Below are 21,781 nucleotides of genomic sequence, written 5' to 3'. Positions count from 1 at the left end.
TAAATGAAGGAAGGCAAGATTGGAAGTATAAATTAACCTGCTGGACTTTTTCTATATTGTGTTTAATACCTTCCACAACATCTTTTCTTCAATAAGCTATTTAATTGAAAATAAATTATTATTTCAGTCAACACAAAGTGGATATAGAGTTTGCTATTTCCTGTCTTCTGGGATAGCAGAAAACGTTGTCATTATTAGCCCTGATTTATGCAACCTAAGATGTATCTGTAAAGGCTGTGATCACTTCTTGTAACAACTATTGAAAATGTCATTTTTTTTTTAAAAGCCTATAATAACATTGCAGGCATAATTTGAAATGTTTGTACCTGTAAATTAACTAGAAACATAAATAATGATTCTGTTTTGAGGATTAATAGTGCCATCAGCCAATAAGTGTTTGTCTGTGATCCTTCCAAATCGCAAGGTCTTTCACCCAAAAGAGAAAATTCCTCCATAGAGCCAAGCAGAGAAAATGTGTTTAGGATAGGAAAGGATTTGGAGGGATATGGCCCATACATAGATGGGACTGGCTTAGATGGGTAATTGTGGTTGGCATGGATAAGTTGTGCCGAAGGGCCTATTTCCATGCTATTACTCTATGGCTCTGATCAAAGAAAAATGCAATAAAAACAAACTGCTGGAAATGTTCAGCAGTTCAGGCAGCAGCTGTGGAGAGAAAGACAGTTAACACTTTGGGGGTGAAGAGAAATCGTATGTTGCTTGAATTCAAAATCAAGGTTAACTGGTTTGCTACATCACCCTGTTAAATGGTGTGAGTTTTTCAAAAGTACAGACTAATAGGGGGAAAACAAAAAATATCTAAGTTGTGCTTCCAGCAATATGTTTATATTTTTATTCACATTCACGTGGTGGCCAGTAAATTTATTGCTTTTGGCACTGAGTTTCCTTTTGTAATTTACAACCCATAAATGTTCAGTTGCAAAATATATTAAATTTATTAAATATATTTGTCTAACTTGCATGTATATGATGGCTGTGGTCTTTTGGAAATGGGCAAGTATTTTCATTGTGAAAGTTGGTTGAAACTTTTGTCTGTCTGCAGCTGTACAATATTTTAATGATAAACCTTATTCTACATCATGGGGTAAATCCAAATAAGAAATATAAGACAGTCTGATAGCTATTCTCAATAAATATTTGCATTTTCAGTGTCATTTTTTGACAAGGGAAAGTGTTCCTGCTTGCACAGCTTCAGTATAGCTCCCCATAGGCTGAGTGAACATCTTTTGACTATCTTCACTCACTATGCTGATAGAAAGCATAGGTAGGGGAGGGGGCGGCAGCAGTGAAACAATTAAATATATAATGCAGGAAGTCCAATTGGTTAAACTTAGCAAATCCTAGTATTTTAATTGTAAACCTCTTGTTCACCTCTAAATTTTCTATTGTACTGTGATAAGTGTAATAGCTATAAATTAACAGCTTTGTTATTGAAACAGGTCATTCTTTTCAACACCAGTCTGATTATATTTTCAAAAAAATATATAGGGGTTATTTTTTATCTTGACTTTGTTCTTCACCAAAGGATTTTCTTTAACTTTGAATAAGTGAGAGTTTCTTCAGGCATCTGTTTCATTTTAACCATTTAATAATTTTGTATTGAAAGTCGTAATTATATCCATATGCAGGACAAAGATAGTTTTAATTGGATTGTTTTTGAATTTGGTATATGGACAATATTAAACTATCAATTCAAATATGTTCAGTGCTTAGGCAATTTATATTATCTCAAATATTTTGCATTTTGTGTATTTAAAAATGGAATGTCTAGAATCAAGCGTTAAATTCCTTCTCAAATTCTTCGTCCATATTCATTCTCATGAATTATTTTCTGAACTTCATGTTTTAGAAGTGATAGATATTTTTCACGAAGATGCTTTTTAAAAATAACTGCATTACTTTTGCAATGAGCTTCACTCAAACTTTTGAAGACCTGCTTTGAAAAGAAATGTGGGGGATAGAACTCTGCTCTCCTCCTGGACAGAGTAAGATCACTCGGCCCTTGCCTTCCATCCTACTGCCTCTGCATTAAATGGATCAGCCTTCACAATCTCTAGTAGCTCCAACAAGATGCACATTCCCCTCTACTCCCCTTTCAACATTTTGAAGGGATTGTTTCCTTAGCGACTCATTGGTCCACTCTTCCGTCTTTGCCTACCACTCCCATCGTACATCACTTTTTCATACAATGATAGGCAATGTAACACCTGTCAGTTTTCCTCTTTCCCTTCCCACCATCCAGGAACCCAAACAGTTTTTCCAGGTGAATCATCAATTCACTTGCACTCTTTCCAATCTAGTGTACTACATTTGGTGTTTTCAATGTTGCCTCCTCTATGTTGGAAAAATCAAATGAAGATTGCATGATCACTTTGTGGACCACCGTCTGCGGGAGTGACCCTGAGCATCTGGTTGCCTGCCACTTTAATTCACCATCTCACTCCCACTTAGACTTTTCTATTTGTTGCCTCCTGTACTGTTATCGTGAGTCCTAACAAGCTCGAGGAACAACTTTCGTTTGCCACATTGAGCCTGCAGGACTCCATATTGAACTTTTCCAACTAGATAACCCGCCTTTTCTTCCTGTTTGTATGAGAACTGGCAAATTTGACTGCCATCCCTTTTTCTTTACCTTTAGTCTGGCCTGCTGGGCATTTCCCGATAGGCCAGACGGGACATTACATAGATTATACAATGTTAGCAGTGCATTACACAGACAAAAGTTTGACCTGTTCTTAACTGCCACATTATTTCATCCTGTCAGAGAATTCCTTTTGTTTCACCCTTCACCCTGCTCCACTTACTCTGCTACCTAGACTAACTTGTTTCTTTAATCAGTTCTGTTGAACGGTCCTGGACCTGAAATGTTAACTGCTTCTTCCCACAGATGTTGCCTGTCTAGTATTTTACAAGTTTCCAACATCTGTAGTTTTTTCATTTTCATCCAATTTTATTCATTTTTGGGGAACTGGACCTAGCGGGAAAGGTCGACCCCATCTGCCCCCACCCCCCCACATCCCTAAGTGATCTTTGGAAAAGTGGTGATGAACTGGCTTCTCAAAGTCCCACCATAATGGTGAGCTTACAAACAAGGGAGAGAGGTTGTTTGAGTTTAAAATAAGACCAGGAGACTCCCTGGGTCATTGTAAATGGTAAGTGATGGTGGCAGAATGAGATGTAGCTGTCGCTGCTCTCAGGATGAATCTTTCTGTCAGACAAAAAAATCACACATTGTGACTCAACAACCCACCCACAGAGCACCGGGAGATGGTGATCTACCAACATCTGACAGCTAAAGATTCTACTGATGTGTCTTGGACAAGATTCAGGGAGTCTGGGCCAGCCAGTAGCTTTAGGCTGCTGGTACCAGCTGCTTTTATGGGAGTTGAGTTAGTGGGGAGAGCAATTGGGGAGCTGCCTGATGATAATGAGTAGCAGTGGTTGGTGGGTGGCCTTGTTCTCTGAGTATTTCCATTCCATGTGTTAGTGTATCCCCCGCTGCTATTCAGTGGCAACTTAAGAATGTCTGTGGCAAAGCGTGTGTACTTGTAAAAAGAATTTTCTCTCATCTGTATGGCATCTGGATTTCAAAGATGCTTTGATTCATTAAATATTGGTCTAACTTGCATGTCTATGATGGGAAAGAACATGCATAGGATAAGGATACAAATGCCAGTTGTCACTTTTATCAGAATTACTAATATTACTAGCAAGTATTATTAGCAGAAGCTCTGGAAATATAATTTTTGTGGGCATTTTAGTATTGTAAATGGACATAAGTATAGTTTGTGTGTTTTCATTTTGGTATTTGATAATGAAGCTTTCACACCCATACCTATTAGAAAACTATCTTTTTACAGACACCTGCCTGCAAAATCAGCAGAAGAAGCTCAAAGACACAGACAAGAATACAATGAAATGGTGGCAGAAGCAAAGAAACGAGGTACTTGAGTTAGTTACTTTATTACATTCCAAGCAACATGATGGGATTCATCCCTTGTACTTCGAACAATGTTTTGGGAGGAGTCTCCTTGTGCTGAAAATTAATATGTTTTTCATTATATTGCCATGGGATTTCTTTAACTAGTCTTTGTAATCAATAAGTATGGCTACACTTTGTTAACTGTTCTTGTGCAGAACAAATGAATATACAATTTCAATGTCATAAATTGAGTTTCACAACCAAGTTCCAGCATATCAAACACAAGTTCCCATTGGAGGCAGGGTGATGTGAATGATGGTAGTGGTAAAGAGAAGAAAAATAAGGGAGTGGTCTTTCTAGAATAGGTATTCTATTACTGTCTTAAGTGAACTTGGCCACAATTGTCAGAGCTCTGAAAATAGATTAATTGTCTGCCACCTCAAGAGTATGAATCTGGGCTGATTTGATTGCTAGTAATTTGTAACCTGTGTGAACAATAATTGAAATATACTTTTGAATCTTGATTATAGAGGTAAAAGAAGCACAGCGAAGAAAAAAAATTATGAAGGAGCGATTCAGGCAGGAAGAAAGTATTGCTCATGCTATGATAATTTGGAACACAGATATTCTTCCCAACTGGGAAACTATGTAAGTGAAGCAACTGCCATCCTAATAGTTCACTATTGGAAAAAGAATTAAATTTAAATTGTGATAATTAGAAAATATCTTTTTGTTTCTCATATACAGTCGAAATACACGGAAGGTACGTGAACTGTGGTGGCAGGGTATCCCCCCAAGTGTTCGAGGAAAAGTATGGAGGTTGGCGGTTGGTAATGAACTGAATATCACTCACGGTATGTACTCTGAATTTCTGCATAAATTCTTAACTGAGGGATAAATAGAGGAAAATGCTTTGCTTCAGAAGTACTGTTTTGACAGTTCTCCACTGTCTTTCTACTTACATGAGCTTGACTGGTGACTTTGGCCTGTATGACAAGACGTCTAACTGAATTTTACCTTTTATTCCAACAAAGTGGGGAGTTGGGCTTCACAGAAAAGGCGAAGATGGAATTCTTGATTTTCTTGCAATATTTCCAGGCAGTTGAAGCTAATAATAATTCTACCTTCATGGTAACTGAGATCCATGATCAGTACAGATCAAGATTGAATCTGGAAATTTCTGTATGGCTTTGCCTTTGGTGAATCTCGTTAATTCATTGCACTATTATAATTTGTGTTGAACTGTCATTATTTTGATAATCCTTTATCTTGTTCCAATCTTATTTATATTACTACATCTATTCTTGATAAATCTTACCAAGAACGAATGTAAAGAATTAGGTGCAGTCAGGTATTTGGGCTTCTTCAAATAGAACTATGCCTAGAAGTGATCTGACAATTTTTTCAGCATAATCGAACCTTCATAATTAAATGGCGAGGAAATGGCATCTAAATTTGATATAAATTTGGGGCCGCATATTCTTCAGACTGTTTCCTGATCTTGGCTTGGCACACTGAATGGTATGCCATTGTTGCTCAAGAAGGGAGCTAGCTGTTCTGGGCCCCTGTCACACCCCTGCCATAGCACACTTTGGGTTTTTTTTAATTGCTCCATGTTTGCTTGACTTGGTTGAAACTGGTACAAATCACATTGTTTCGAAATTGCCTTAATTTTGTGGTGTTCTTTCATTTCTTAGAGCTTTATGAAATTTTCCTGTCTAGAGCCAAGGAGCGATGGAAAAACTTCAGTGAGGTTGGATCTGAGAATGAAACTGAAGGTAAACTTGGATTTTTCAGCACGCCACCTGGGGCAAGTCAGTAAACCATCAATGTTGAAAAGAGGCCACGTTCACTGTTGCGTGCTTGTATTATTACAGGTCTATTTTTATCTCTTCCTCAATGCTGAAACAGTATTTCCACTCTGCCATGTATTATTTACTCCAATAATTGCCCATTTTATTTCCCTCCTTTATTTGGCAAATGCAGCTTCAAAATGCAGCTTTTTTTTGTTCATATACCAGTAGGCTAATATAGTCAATTCATTGTGCAGTAAAATTGGTTGCAAGTACAGTATTGTATGCCTCGTCCCATCTGCTTTCACTGCGTAGTATTTTCCAATGCATGAACATTTTTTTAAAAAGTGGTTAAAACTGCTCTGTAAAGTACATATGGATTTTAAAACTTCATCCACTGTGAGCTACAAACATGGATTGTATTCATGTTTCTCTAATTTAAAAAAGAAAATGATTCAGTTTGGAAATATAGAACATTCCAGCACAGTACAGGTCCTTCGGCCCGCAAAGTTGTGCCGACATTTTATCCTGCTCTAAGATCTATCTAACCCTTCCTTCCCACATAGCCCTCCATTTCTCTATCATTCATATGCCTATCTAAGAGTCTCTGAAATGTCCCTTATGTATCTGGCCCCACAACCTCTGCTGGCAGTGTGTTCCACGCACCCACCACTCTGTATTTAAAAAAAACCTTACCCTGACATCCCCCTATACCTTCCTCCAATCACCTTAAAATTATGCCCCCCTCGTGTTAGCCATTATCACCCTGGGGGAATAAGTCTGACTGTCCACTCGACCTATGCCTCTTATTATCTTGTACACATCTATCAAATCACCTCTCATCCTCCTGTTCTCCAAAGAGAGAAGCCCTAGCTCACTCAACCTATCCTCATAAGACATGCTTTCCAATCCAGGCAGCATCCTGGTAAATCTTCTCTGCACCCTCTAAAGTTTCCATATCCTTCCTATAATTAGGAGACCAGAACAGAACACAATACTCCAAGTGTGATCTAACTATGTATAATACTGAGAAAGCAAATGAATCTTCTACAGTGTCCATGTATGATTCATACATAGCCTGTTGCTTCATATTGTGCCACCTGTAGTAAGGGATCCTGATGTTTTGCTGCCACCTAGACAGAAAATATATGTACAAATCTTGACATGCAACTGAATGCTAGAAAGGTCTTCACAGATTGAAGCCAGCACTGACACTGCTTCCCTGTTCTTGTTTATAACTTGCCTTAACATCTGAGGAGAAAAAGCAGTACTCAGTCAGAAATGACATCCAGGCCCTACCAAATTCATCTGCTTATTAAGAAAGTTCCTGGATTGTCTCAAGTTCACAAAATGCTTACTGTTTGCACTGAAAACCCAGTAATTCACCTAAGTTAAGTTGTGGAAGATGTGGGTAACTGTGGGGTCAAGCATTGGGACCTAGCATCTCAGTGCAATGAGAAATAGGGTTTGTGAACATCACTAGGACTTGAGAGTATGTAATCACCTAGTACATTAAATGAAGATGAAGCAGAGTGTGACTGGCGAATATCTAAACTATTGAGTATCTTGGTACATTTGTCTGCCAAGATCCTTTCCTGTAACAAAGTACTTGCCCCATTTCACCAAAGGCCATAGGGTAGGTGATGAACATTGTAATTTGAAAATACTATGGGATTGGGGCTTTGTGGATGAAGCATATTGATTTGTACTGGCTGGAGCTTGTGCATTATACACCTGCTGTTGAAGGAATTGCTACTTTTGCAAACTCAACATAAACAAAAATGCTAACCAACATTTTAATTAAAAGAAGTGCATTAGGGAACCATTTTGCACATGATATTAATGCTGTATCCTTCCTACTATCCTTTCATGCTTTTTTTTGATGCTGTTTATGATCTATGAATACTTTCATTCAAATATAAATAAAGCAGGCAAGTGCTGAACAGTTCCTTTCTACAGTTTTGAAAATAATACAATATAGATGCATTTCATTCTCTGGTACTTTGCATTTATTTACAAGCTTTCTTGCCTCCATTCTTGTGCTCAATTTGAAACAAATATCTTGGAAGTGCATTTTAAATATTAATAGGTTAAATCAATCCAAACAAAGGATTAAAACTCACTAGTCAGCAACATATGACATTGGCAGTGTCAAAAGCTCTTCAAACTTTCCACAGCTCATCTCCCTGCCTTGCCAGTACCATATGTTACTTGCATATTCTTACTCATTGTCATCTTTTTAATATAACTAAATAAGATGTTATATACTTTCTTGATGTGTGGTGACATGAAAAATGAAACACGATCATTGTTATCTTATGTGCTGCTAATTAAATTTAAGTTGTTTTTTTTGAAACTGCAAGTTCTAGTGCAATTAGAAGCAGTGTTACATCTACAGGTACGTCTTGTGTACAGCCCGTAAAGCCACAATGTAGATTTGGTTTCAACATTTCACTTTTAGTAACAATTTCACTGTCATTTATTTCTAGACCCTGGAGCATCAGGAGCTGACAGAGAAGCGAGTCTTGAATTGATAAAGCTGGATATTTCCCGTACATTCCCTTCTCTCTTCATTTTCCAAAAGGTTTGTGGTTTTGCTTCGAAGTTTAATTACACACAATTTTAAGTCAGAATTGTTTCATGCTGTTTCATGAAATATGACAATTGACTGAAAATACATAAATATAAAAGGCTTATGAAACCATGTTGACTTGAATTCTGAACAAATTAGTCAAAACAATTTAGTAAGGACAAAATGTATTGAGATAAAAGTGAATCTGAAGGAGTGCATTCAAAGGGAACTAAGCAAATCAACTGAGCAGGAATTTGACCTGATGCTTCATTTTTTAAAATAAGTTTTTTTTAAATGAAACCATGGAATGGCACTATGTCTGCTTTTGTAAATGTGTATAACTGCTACGTTATACATTGTGGTTAAAATTGGGGAAGTTGATAGACTGAGAAAATGAAATTTACAGATAATTACAGTTAAATTATACTCGTAAGTGCATTTAAAAAAATCTTTCCTCACAGAGGAAGTACTAAAACAATTTAGTCAATAATATATTTAGAAATGGTTTAAACAACCAGATTATATATTGTTCAGAACAATCAAAATGCCTTAAGTTGTTTGCCTTTAAGGTTAACCACCATTTCTATTATAAATTAAAAACAATGATTCTGTAATTTAAACAACTTTTTCTGTCAGTGGAAGTCGTCCAGCAATTGTATATTCCTTTTCCTAGGCAAACGAGTGGAATACTTTACTGTTCATTTTGGATTAAGGGTTCAATCCAGACACTTCACTTCAAACAATGTTAATCACAGACCTTTTAAAGAAATTGTACTGTGTGGTATTGTCATATTTTAAGCAGGGTGCATTTCTGCTGAACTGAAAATGGCAAATGCCAAAATTAAACTACATTCAAAACTATGAATAACGGTGGTAAATTCAGTAAGAGAGAATGTCATTAATGAAATCTCTCTCCACATTGAAAGTCCAAATGTAGCATCAATGATGTGTCTTGGCACAGAAATGAAGTATTTGGTCCATCAATTCTTTGCAAGTGTTTTTCTTTGAGTGAAGGCTCAGGGCAAAACCCATTTAAGATTTGTGTTTGTTTGATCATTGTTTTCAGATTTGCTGGCTTTTATTTCTTAAAGTGGATTTACACTGTATTTTTCAACATCCCTAATAAATAGTTGTGTAGTTGTGCACAAAAGTGGTTGGAGAAATAAAAACAAAAGAGGGGCCAAGGAGGGTGTTCTGTTCAGTGTGCTGTATCCCTGCCTTCACAAATAATTCAGGCAATCATTGCACTGTGAAAGTTGTTAAAGGGGAAGTTAATTCAGTGGGAATGGGGTGATTAATGCGTGACCTGATCATTAAAAAAAATTGAGGGCAGAGAATGTTACATTGAGAAAGGAATTGTTCATTGCATTTGTTTTTCTGTTATTCATATTAATAGATCTGACAGTCATGTGTTAATTTTGAAGGGTGGACCATATCATGATCTTCTCCACAGTGTTCTTGGGGCATATACCTGCTACAGGCCTGATGTTGGATATGTAAGTATTTTGCCTTTTTATAATGTCCTAAAATTTGGTTTGCAAGGCATTCTTCTGTTTCTCCTGAAGGTATTGGTGTGCACATGTTTTATACCTTGAGTACATGGGATAGCTTTGTAATATCAAAAGTCAGTCTCATAGAATGCCCTAGTATTTCAGGTATTTAATCCATGGACTTCTGAAATCTTTGTGCCACATTACAGATAAAAAGATGACATGCTAGATATACTCAACAGTTCAGGGAGCATCTGTGGAATGAGGAACAAATTTAGCATATCAAGTTGCTGATCTTTCTGACCTATTTCTAGCATTTTCTGTTTCCTTTTCAAATTTACAGCATTTGCAGGTTGTTTTTGCTTTTTGATTGCTGCCACGTTATCATGGTTCTTTTATTTATTACAGCTAGAATTTTGCCAGTGACTGCTTATTACTAGGTTTTTTCTTTTCAACCTCAGGCGCAAGCTGCTAAATCTCAGACATCAGCTGGTCCATTAAATGATTCTGGTTGGATGTTTTATGAAATAACAAATGGCTTTTGCATTCTAGAGCTAACTCGCATTTCTTATGAAAACGTTACCCAGGGGATCTAAAACATTTCCCCTTCTGTATAACATAAATATTGTAAATTCCTGTGGTTCTTTAATCTTTCAACAGGCTGAACCATTTTAAACAAACAAAAATTTTGTTATTGAAGAATGTTGCATTGTTATTATCACTTCTGTTTGCTTGAGGCATTTGGAGATAACCAAATAATAAACTGGGATTAGTGTTAAAATCTTCTGCAAAAAGGAGGAAATGTGACAATGCCTTAAATCCTGCACATTGTTAAGGCAATATGGAAATTGTATTATTAAATTTCAGCAACATAATTAGTAATGTGTACTGTTTTCTGCAGGTCCAAGGAATGTCTTTTGTTGCTGCTGTTCTTATCCTTAATTTAGAAGAAGCTGATGCTTTCATAGCCTTTGCCAACCTGTTGAACAAACCCTGTCAGCTGGCATTTTTCCGTGTGGATCATGATATGGTAAGGACATTACAGTATGTATCATGAAACAGATTGCATGCTGCTACTTATTTCCTATGAAATGTGAACAATTTGATCTGGTATGTAGTGTGTGTGTGTATCCCCAGCAATTGGTCTATAACACCAGTTTTGGGTTTGTTTCAATTTTCTATAAGAAAATTGACTGTTTATGCCAGAGAACTTTAACAACTGTGACATGTAGATTTTTTCCAGATTAAACTTGCTCCTTATTCTCAAATGTCTTAGAAATCATGTTTCTTCTTTCAGTACAAGGTCAAAGAACATTAGGTAATTAAGAAAAAATTACTTAATTCAAAAAAACCTATTTCATCTGGCATTCGTATATAAATGTTTAGAAAACTTTTCTGTGGAGCCTCAAAGCAACTTATTGTCTTTGCTCTTTCTGCTTTTGGTCTGTACCCGTGGGAGGTGAAATGCTAACCTGTGGCTCACTTTTCCTGATTTGATCAGTGTGGAATGCTACCTGCAAATTTGTAACACTGTATCATAGGAAGGCATAATGTGTTGCCTAAAAAAAAATGCTCCTTTTTAATATCTGGCTTTGGCTTTAATTCATCTGATAAGTCAAATAGCATTAGCATAGTCTCAAAAGATAGCTCAAAAACTGGGTAAAGGAACACATCTGACCATATCTGCAGAATAATAACTCAAATGATGATGCCCATGGGACAGAGGGAGAAAAACTTGAAAAAAGTGAAAGGAGTACTTCATTGATTAAGCCATAAATGTGAAATGTGGTACACTACATCCCCATTAGATGGTCCTTTCTTCACTGTAGTGGACTGGCCACAGGAATTAAAGTTGCATTGAAATTGGTAACCAGAATTTTTGGGCCATTTTCTACACTACATATTGACTCTAATTATTCTAAATTGAATTGATTTAAGTCAAATTAGAAATCTTGGAGCTTTTATTTTGAACAAATGCCAGTGTTCCTTCGGAAGCATTTTAAGTATAAATTTTAATCAGAGAAATGTTGAAATTGGATTAAAGGTTTTTAAAATTCAGCAAGTAGAATTTTAAAGTATTGAATAAATGTTCTTCTCCTCAGATGCTGAAATATTTTGCATCATTTGAAGTGTTCTTTGAGGAAAATCTTCCAAAACTTTTTACGCACTTCATGAAAAATAATTTGACTCCTGATATCTACCTTATAGACTGGTAAGTGCATAACATTTTCTTTAGATGCTAAATTGTTCAGTTTAGGATATTGTTTAGTATGCTTGTTGACTGCCATCATAACTGATCTAATTGTATTACACTCCTTATGACGAGGTATAATTTGTGATATATAGTATATACTGCGCTGTGTTACTTATTTTAATACTGCATAGTCACAGCAACCACTATGATATTCCTTTTATTGCTGTATTCTTTAATTGCAGGATATTTACACTCTACAGTAAATCGCTACCCCTGGACCTGGCTTGTCGAGTCTGGGATGTCTTTTGCCGTGATGGGGAAGAGTTCCTTTTTCGGACAGCTCTGGGCATTCTCAAGTTGTATGAGGATATTTTAGTGCAAATGGATTTTATTCACATAGCTCAATTCCTTACCAAACTGCCTGAAGACATCACATCAGAAAAACTGTTTGCTTGCATTACTACTGTTCAGATGCACAGCAGCAACAAAAAATGGACACAGGTGAGGAAATGCATATTTAGTATTGCATTTAATTTGCAAGTATTAGTAGCACAGAATATAACATGCCTTTATTTTAAGAATAGCATAAACTTTGTTATGCCTCCAAGCAATCAGAGATCACTCACAACATTTATTATAAGAGTGATGAGATTGTCATTTAAATATTCTAAAGTATAAAACGTTTTGAAATTTTAGTGTGCTGTGAACTGAGTTTGAGCAAATTTACTTAAGTTTTGTTTGTGTAGAATTTTTTTAACGGACAATATAATTTGTTGCATTTATAAGAACCTTCTCAGTTGGTGACTGGTGACGTGTATGTTTTTAAGCTTTTATCTGTCATCAACAATTGCACATTTTCCTGTGAGTTAAAATCTACTTAAATATGATGCACTGTTTTTGACAATGAAACTTATCTGATTGTATTTCCTTGTAACTTTTGATGCTTTTTATAGAAAGCATAATTACCTGTTTTAATTATAATTGTAACCCTGTATCATTGGCCACCAAAATATAAGGAGACTATCAAGATTGCACACAATATACAGCGAGTTAGTCCTAAATTCCTTAAATTACTAGATTTAATTACTGTATTTAAGGCTCTAATTGGGAGATCTGTGGAAACGACATCACTTTACTTGATTAAAGGTTTCTGATTACATTGTTAAAGGATAAAATGACTGACGTTGATAGATATTTAATTTGTCATGTCAGTCTGCACTTGGAACAAACATTTAGAAGATGCACAAAATTAAGTGAATAAAATATTTTCAACACCTGTGTTTACTCGTGAGGATCCACAAGACACAGATGTATCCCACACTGGTCAGTAGACTGGCTACGTTGACCAATGTTGGTTCTGGCTGGATTACCAGTAGCCGGTGCTGTCCACTGATGCAACAGCTGGGAAATACCACTGGTCTGCTGAGCTGTAAAGCAAGCTTGGGGTGTAATCAGTGAACTAATTGATGTGAACCAATAATTTTTAACTCTATTTTTGCTGTCAAAGAAAATGTTGTTACAAATTGTTTAATGAAATGTAATTAAGTTGTTAATGGCATACTGAGCCTTAATGCTGAATAACTTTGTTGACCTTGAATCTAATTTTGTCTAATTAGTGTAGAATAATTTGAAAATATCATGGATTAAAAAATGAATCTGTTCTAATTTTTACTTTTGCCTTCTGATCCCTGTAAATGGTGGCACATGATGAGTTGGGTGATCAGTAGACACCCGTGTTATTCAAACACCTGCCCAATTAGAAAAGGCTTTAAGTACCAGCAGTCTTGGGATCAGTCTAATACTGATCCTTTGGATGTGACTAGTAATAGGTATTCATAAAATCAAATTGAAAATTACGTATTAACTTTTGGGCCTTTGTGTAAAGCAGTAGGAGAAGATTAAAGTTTGGAGTGAGTACGTGGAGAATAAGATAGTGATTTTATATTGGGAAGAAAAGGAAGGATGACAGCATCATGTGAATTAGGTAATTGGGAGGCAAGTCACTGGTGAAAGAACCAGCCTACAAAGATGCAGCAAGTCCTGTGGCTTGGACTTTTCCAACCTCTTTCTATCAGGTGGGGTATGTGTGTCCAGATGTAGTGACGTTGGGAGGACAGTCAGATTTGAAGATTAAAGCAAATATTAATAATCCTAATTGTATTTTTAATTTATTTTAAAAGATGGGAAAATAAAGATTGGATATAAGAATCCACACTCTCAGGCACCAGTTTCCAGACCACTACCATCCTTTGTGTAGATCTTCTCTTTCCTCATCTCTAATCCTACCAATTACTTAAAAACCAAGGGGTATAGATTTTGACCCTTCTACTTTGGAAAATCTGTCCTTTTGGCTCTATTACGATCTCTCCTTTCAGCCCCTCTGTTCTAGAAAAATCAACCCCAGTTTGTCCAATCTTAGATACAAGTCCTCTCTAGGTTACGTATGCCCAACGTATGGACAGCCTGTACATACAGGCTGTTTAGGAGACGGGGATGGATGGGAATGGATTTGCTGACTGCTGCAGGGCTGCAGACATCTGACGGGTGGGAATGAGACATTTTAAAAAGAAGTTCAAAGGACTTTAATACTGGCAGGTTATCAGAAGTCCATCAGTGTGGTCTGGAGAGGGGGCTTCATTCTCACTTTTCCCATCTTAATTTTACTTTCATCTTTTCATACTATACTTAGCTATGTTCTCACTTGAACTACTCGCCAGGGGTGTTACATCCCTTTTTATTTTTCATTTTATCATAATTTGTATTACCTTTGACATCTTGAGACCTCTGGATTTTATTCCCTTGCCTTTCCCCTATGTCAATGGCCCTTACCTGAAGCAGACTTTTAAAGGTCATTCATTGCTTTGTTATAGTTTTACCAAGAAATCTTTGGTTGCACGCCACCTGAACAAAGTAGCCTCTTATCCAGTTGAAACTGAAGCTTCCCTCCCATCAAGAAGTTCCACGTTAGCTTGCTCCTGCTCTTTTCCAGTAATTTAAACCTTATATGATGCTTACTATTTTTAAGATATTTGGTCTACTTGGCACATTTCCCTGCCCAGATCCAGTAAAGTCTCCTTCCTCATTGAGTTCAAAACTTGCTTTTCAAGGAAGTTCCTTTGAACATATTTCTTTGTTCCGTATTCTGTGTGGAAATAATCCTAATTGATTTTTTTTCAGGTAATCGAAATCCCCTAATATCACCAGTTGATCTAAGTTGCATATTGATGCAAGTTGTACTTCTAGCTCCTCCTCACTATTTGATGGCCTCAGTAGAGGGATAACGCCACCTTAACTTCAGCTAACAGGATTCCATTCATGTCCTCTCCTTTATTGCCATTGCATCATATTTTGACATGGTACACTACTGCTCGCAATGTCCTAAGAACCTGAAGCCTGTTCTCTTGTACCACATGTCTAGGCACCCATTAATTTGATTCCTATTTCTACTCTCTTTTAACTCATTACATTAGAAGTTTCAAAAATTACTACCTTTTGAGGTCCTTTTAACTTCCACCCTGGCTCCTAAAGGTCCAACTCTGAGATGGTTTCTGCTGTCTCTGTTACAGAAATGCCTATTGCTGCCTTTGACTATAAAATCCCCCATGTCTACTGCATTAATATCTATTGCTTTTTCTTTCCCTGTGCATTCTTTGTTCCGGATTCCATTTTTCTGGACTGTGCTCCTTCCATGTGTTCTCGCTCTTGCTGGTCCCTCATGCTGGGTACTAGCACACCTTGAGGACTTCCTGCACTACTTAATCCTGCCTTTCTGGATGATCATTCATTTATTCTCCTGAACTCTGTACTTGTAAAGTGACTGCCTCCAAACTTAGATTTGGATGGTTCTAGAAGACTCTGATGATACTTTGAATTAATGTTATATCTAAAGCGGTGGCCTAATTTGAAAAGCCATGCATCTGATATTCTTTGGTCAAATAGCTGTCTGCTCTCCCACAACGTGACTTGATCTTTATTTACTTTTTTTCAATTCCCTGGAATGTTGTTTCACCTTTAATTTGGACTTCACTAATTTTTAATCTCCAGGTTTCTTGGTCTTGTATCTATCTTTTAAAAAAAATCACCCCTGGATTTGTAAACAGCCCAGGATGAGTAGCAGTTGATCAGATGAATTGCTATTAGTTTACAGACAAATTGATGGTGTAGAGTATAGTCAGGGTAAGTGTATTGCAAATTGATAGAGATTTTGAAGAGCAAGGAATATCTGTTAGTTTGTGTGGTGTACTACTAAAGCTAATGATGGTCACTTCTCATGAGTGAGCATTTCAACCACCAGGGGGCTGCCACCACCAAGAGATGAGTATAGGTCATCCCTCCTTCCATCCTCCAATTACATGAGAGAGATTAATAATGAAGAATGATAAGTGAAACTTTGGTTCTCTCTCAAGATTTTGGAATAATGTAAAATGTTGAAGTGCAGCCATTAACAGTGGATGCCCGGTTAAAGCACTGATTTATGGTGCTCTGGCAAGAATTCTGCAGCTGTGTGGAATTCATCTCTAATGTTGTCCAGAGAAGAATCTGAAATGGAAAAGACAAATCTAATTAAATTTAGCGTTGCTTTAAAATGTGCTAGGTTCAGTATTTTGAGGTGTTTTACTTGTCATTTTGCTTTCTTAAGTACATAATTACATTAATGACTAATGTTGCAGTGCAGCTCCATTCTTAAGTCAATTTATAAATTGGTCTGTTTTGAATCATTTGTGCATGATACCTCATTCTTCCCTTTTATAACCTGCAGGTGTTTGCCTCACTAATGAAGGAAAACAAAGAAATTGAGAAGAATCACAGTCCTGCCCTGAAAAGTTAATATTCCTTTGGGGACTTTTGATGTTTGCAGGGGTCTGTTAGAATTAATGGTGTAGCAATACTACATGGAAATTTCTTCAGTGCATCTATTTAAAACTGTTGTCAGTTGGAGTTAAAGAACTGAATATTTTTGGACTATTGATGACCCAAAGATCTGTGTATGTTGCACGCATTGATGGGAAGTGAGTAATGGTGCAGTTGAGCTTTTGTGGCTTGTGCCCAGCAAAAATGAAGAATTGTTTACACTAATGTCAGTATTAAAAGAAAAGTGGAGTCCTGTGCAAAATAGTTTATTCTGCATTTATTAGCTGATTGAAAACTGAGATGTAAAATTTCTGAGCACTTATTGACCAACCATCTTGCTATACCATGTTTCTGGTGCACAGCATACCTCCAAAGCCAGCTGATTCCCAGAAACTACCTAAAGTGGACCAAATGGATTTTGAATTGCTATCCTCCATCATGTGTAACTTTTTACTGATGATCCTATTTGGGGAAATAGCTGGTTTTTACTTTTTAATACGGTCATTTTGCTTTAAGATTCTGAGATAAAAAGCCAAGGAGGATAGAGCATTAAAACCAGTACTGTTCTGCTTTACAGAACCACCACATTTGTTAACCTGTAAGTGCTTGGTTTCAAAATATTGCACAACATTCTCTCTCTTTTAATATTTCCATGTATTTCCTGTTTTCTGGAAACGATTTTTTATTCAAATACTGAACTGTGGCATTTTTTTGATTACTGAACTGTACTACAGATATTTTTTAAAAACTGTCATTTCAGTACTATGTTTTTCGGGTGCTTTCAACAATGGAAATATGGGTGTTGTATAATCTCCAGGCCTACAGGTGAATTGCAAACAGAATGGTAGAACTGTGAAATGTCCAGGTTTAGAAAATTCCAAATATTATACTACTACAGTTAAAAGTTGGTGTGTCTCAGCTGATGATTTTTTGTGATTGTTCTCAGACAGGTGCTATGGGCTTGACGTTAGCAACTGTGTTTGTTTTATAATGTGCAATACAGAAAACTCCCAAAATGGCTGTGCTTTGCACAAAGTTTTGGAATGTAAACCATGATAACATTGTAACATTTATTTCAAATCAGGTGATGAAAATTGAGAACTACAAGCTGTTGCAGTGTGTACTATATTACATTGCTCAGGATTGTTGTCTGCTCACCATGGAAAGAGGAGGCAAAGTTATTTGTTAGTAATCACGAGAAAGCAGAGGGCTAACGATCAGGCTTTTTTCTAACCTGATGCAATTTCTGCAGTGAAAGGTGACAGATGTTTGTGTAAATTTGAGACTTGTCTAGTGTGCAAATTACAAAGTATACGTTCTTATATTTTCCTGTTTTTTTTTATTTGAAAGGATTTGTACTTTATTTTCCTGTATTTTTAGCAAAATCAGCTCCTGTATTGCAAGTCATTGTTGAAGTATAAAACTGAATTCTGTAGGGATTTTTACCTTTTTGAGTTTGTTTTGAAATCTTTATTAAAGGAATTGGCATGTTCTCTAAGCATTAATGTACTACAGATGGAGTGCAAAATACTTTGAAATATACAATTTATTTATGTATCCTTTCATTTAGTTAAATGAATTTCTTTATCTTGCTTTCTATTGTACAGATTTCATATTGAATTCAAATGTAATGTATATGCAAATTGTAAATAGAAGGGAAACAGTCCACAGATAATACCACTAGACATCAATTTCATATGTAAATAAAGTATGAAGTCAAGTGCCTTCAAATGTGTGCTTTTTCAGTTTTCCATAACTTTCAATAGATTTATCTTATTTGGTGTAGTCCAAACACAACACGAAATACTTGGTTCAGAGAAGAAATAAGCAAAATGGCTCAGCTGACACTCCCAGTTCGGTACATTGATATTTCTTCTTGCCTTACAACCATTCCTTAGTTATTTTTGTGTTGGACTCATTCTTGGCAGTTTCCACAAATCCAGGTTATTGGCATCAAATCGGCAAAACTGGCTAAAATATTTCTTTGGTGTATTTTCCCACTTATGGGTGGTTTATCACACACTAAACAGACTTATTAAAGAACCTCTACTGCTCATTTCTTCATTATGTTGTGGCCTTTAGCACATCTATAGTTTTGAGTTTCCATTGTATCTGCATAACACAATTAATGAAAAGTGGTCCAACAAATGTTAGTTATGTGTTCTTGGTCATTTCAGTTTGCTAGGTTGGTAGATCATTTACTCAGATCCATTTGTTAAACTTGCCACCACCAAGTATTTTTGGGATGTGGAACTTAATGGTGCAGCCAAAATCAGGAATTCCTTTTGTTTTTTTTACAAACTGGGAAGAAATTCTTCCTCTAGATGACCAAGTATTTTGAAATTATTTCCCCCAAGTTGATGTATGGAGGGATTTTATGGTGCAAGCTTATAGCTCCCTGAACGTGGAAACGCAAGTAGGAAGGATAGTAAAGAAGGTGTAAGGCATACTTGGTTTCATCAGTTGGAGTGTTGAGTATAAAAGTTGGGAAGTCATGTTGCAGCTGTATAAAACTGGTTTGGCCACATTTGGAGTATTGTGTGCAGTTCTGTTTGCTGCATTACAGAAAAGATGTGGAGGCTTTGGAGGGGGTGCAGAAGAGGTTCACCAGAATGTTGCCTGGATTTGAGTATCTATAAAAAGAGGCTGGACAGACATGGATTGTTTTCTCTGGAGTGCCCGGGGCTGAGGGGCAACCTGATCTAAGTATATAAAATTATGAGAGGTATATAATAGGGTAGATAGTTGGTATTTTTCCTGGAGTGGAAATATATCATAGAGGGTATAGCTTTAAGGGGGCAGGGGGGGAATTAAGTAGATTTACAGGGCAAGTTTTTTTTTTACACAATGGTAGCTGCTGGGGATGTGGTGGAGCAGATATGATAGCACGGTTTAAGAGGCACTTAGACACGAACAGGCAAAGAATGGAAGGATGTAGACTGTGTGCAGGCAGATGGGATTAGTTTGGATTGGCATTATGGTTGGCATAGACATTATGGGCTGAAAGGCTTGTTCCTGTGCTGTACTGTTCTATGTTCTAAAGTTTTCCACAAGAGGAATCATCCTTGCATCATCTAATGTTAAGCCAACACAGATTGCTTCAATAAGATCATCTCTCATTCTTCTGAACTCCAATTAGTACAAGCCCAACCTGCTTATACTTTCCACATGAGGCAACTGCTTCATCCCAAGTGAATCTTCTCTGAATTCTCTGGTGCAAGTACATTTTTTTGTATAAGAAGAGCAAAACTACACAAATCATATATGATCTTGTTACGAACCAGCAACATAACTCCGAGTTATGTGATAAGTGTTAAAAACTACTTTATTAATAACTACTTATAAGAAAAATAAAAGTAAAAATGTTAAACCTTGAACATTAACCCCAAAACTAAACTCTTTGTGTGTGTGTGTGTGTGTGTGTGTGTGTGTGGCAAAGTCCCAAACTCCAAGTCCAGGAATGGTTCTTAAAGTTCAGTTCCGCAAGCCATAAGGTGAAACATGAGCAAAGGCTTCTTCAACAAACACCGTTGTCTGAAGATAAAACGTAGATGTAGAGAGAACATAGAGTAATTACGAAATCCAAATGTTCCTTGATGGAACCCAAACAACACCTCAGTGTTTACTCAGTAGTGACTTCCTCACCCCGAAAAGCATCCAAATCGTGGCTGTCCACACAAATACCTGTTTCCCTCCACAGGTCAGCAACAAAGTGAACTCCACCGGATTACTCCCAATTTCCATAAGTGGGTTGTAGTAATAAACACAGTTATTGTTTCTCATCCATCAATAGAGAAAACTAGCAGGCTGGTGTGTCTCCCTCTCTCTCTCTTCTCTAACTGACTTCTTCAACAACGTCATTACGTCCTTCATCTTCTGTTGATGTAAGCATGCCACACACACCACTATGCTCTATCTTAAAGGAACATTCACCTAGTCCGTAACAATCTCAAAATAGCAAAACCATTAATTGCAAGATTTCCCTACATTTATATTCTATCTCCCTTATTGATAATTGGTTTATTACTGTCACATGTATTGAGATAGTGGAAAAACTATTGCATGCCATCCATTCAGATCATTTCAAAATATCAATACATTGTTATTTTTTCCCTTTGTACTACCTCAATGCAAGATGTCATGTTACAGTTACAGAGTGCAGTGCAGGTAGGCAGTAAGGTTCAAGGGCCATGACAAAGATTGTGAGGTCAAGAGTTCATCTTTCTTGATTGAAGTTCTTGAACAATCGTCTTATAACAGCAGGATAGAAGTTATCCTTGAGCCTGGTGGCGTGTTTTTTTTCAAACTTTTGAACCTTCTGCCCGAAGGAAGGGTGGGGGGGGGAGGGGTCTTTGATTATGTTAGCTGCTTTCCCAAGGCAGTAGAAAGTGTAGACAGGGTCCATGAAGGGGAGGCTGGTTTTTGTGATGGATTAAGCTGTGTCCACAATTCTGCAACTTCTTGCAGTCTTGGGTAGAGCAGTTGCCATACCAAGTTGTGATGCTTTCAATGGTGCAGCGATTAAAAATTGGTGAGGGTCAATGGGGTCATGCTGAATTTCCTTGGCCTTCTGAGAAAGTAGAGACGCTAGTATGCTTTCTTGGCCATAGCGTCTATGTGGTTGGACCAAGACAAGCTATTGGTGATGTTTACACCTAGGAACTTGAAGTTCATAATCATTTCCACCTCAGCTCCATTGATACATATAGGGACTATGTTCCACCCTGCTTCCTGAAGTCAATGATCAGCTGTTTTGTTGATATTGAGGGAAAGGTTTTTGTCTTGACACCATGCCACTAGGCTCCCTATCTCCTTCCTGTACTCCACCTCGACGTTATTTGAGATCTGGCCCACTACGATGGTGTCATCTGCGAGCTTGTAGATGGAGTTAGAGCAGAATCTGGCCACACAGTCATGAGTATATAGGGAGTAGAGGGC

General features: G+C 36.9%; 1 protein-coding gene across 2 annotated transcripts in view; it reads left to right on the top strand.

Moving 5' to 3' along the window:
* Positions 1-18,571, top strand: part of tbc1d12b (TBC1 domain family, member 12b) — a 69,123-nt gene extending 50,552 nt beyond the window's left edge. Inside the window, exons 4-13 of one of the 2 annotated variants that reach the window (XM_052027248.1) lie at positions 3,882-3,964; positions 4,474-4,591; positions 4,691-4,797; positions 5,641-5,721; positions 8,226-8,320; positions 9,733-9,804; positions 10,700-10,828; positions 11,901-12,010; positions 12,235-12,493; positions 16,752-18,571. In XM_052027248.1, coding sequence (XP_051883208.1) covers positions 3,882-3,964; positions 4,474-4,591; positions 4,691-4,797; positions 5,641-5,721; positions 8,226-8,320; positions 9,733-9,804; positions 10,700-10,828; positions 11,901-12,010; positions 12,235-12,493; positions 16,752-16,820 — 1,123 coding nt within the window. In that variant the 3' untranslated portion in view covers positions 16,821-18,571. The remainder of the gene's footprint in view (positions 1-3,881; positions 3,965-4,473; positions 4,592-4,690; positions 4,798-5,640; positions 5,722-8,225; positions 8,321-9,732; positions 9,805-10,699; positions 10,829-11,900; positions 12,011-12,234; positions 12,494-16,751) is intronic. The other variant, XM_052027249.1, reaches the window with a different exon arrangement.
* Positions 18,572-21,781: the final 3,210 nt, after the last annotated feature.

This window comes from Pristis pectinata, chromosome 12, assembly GCF_009764475.1.
Source record: "Pristis pectinata isolate sPriPec2 chromosome 12, sPriPec2.1.pri, whole genome shotgun sequence".
In the NCBI taxonomy this organism is placed as follows: Eukaryota; Metazoa; Chordata; class Chondrichthyes; order Rhinopristiformes; family Pristidae; genus Pristis; species Pristis pectinata.
The sequence above is the reverse complement of the archived record's forward strand: the minus strand, read 5'-3'. Positions and strand labels throughout refer to the sequence as shown.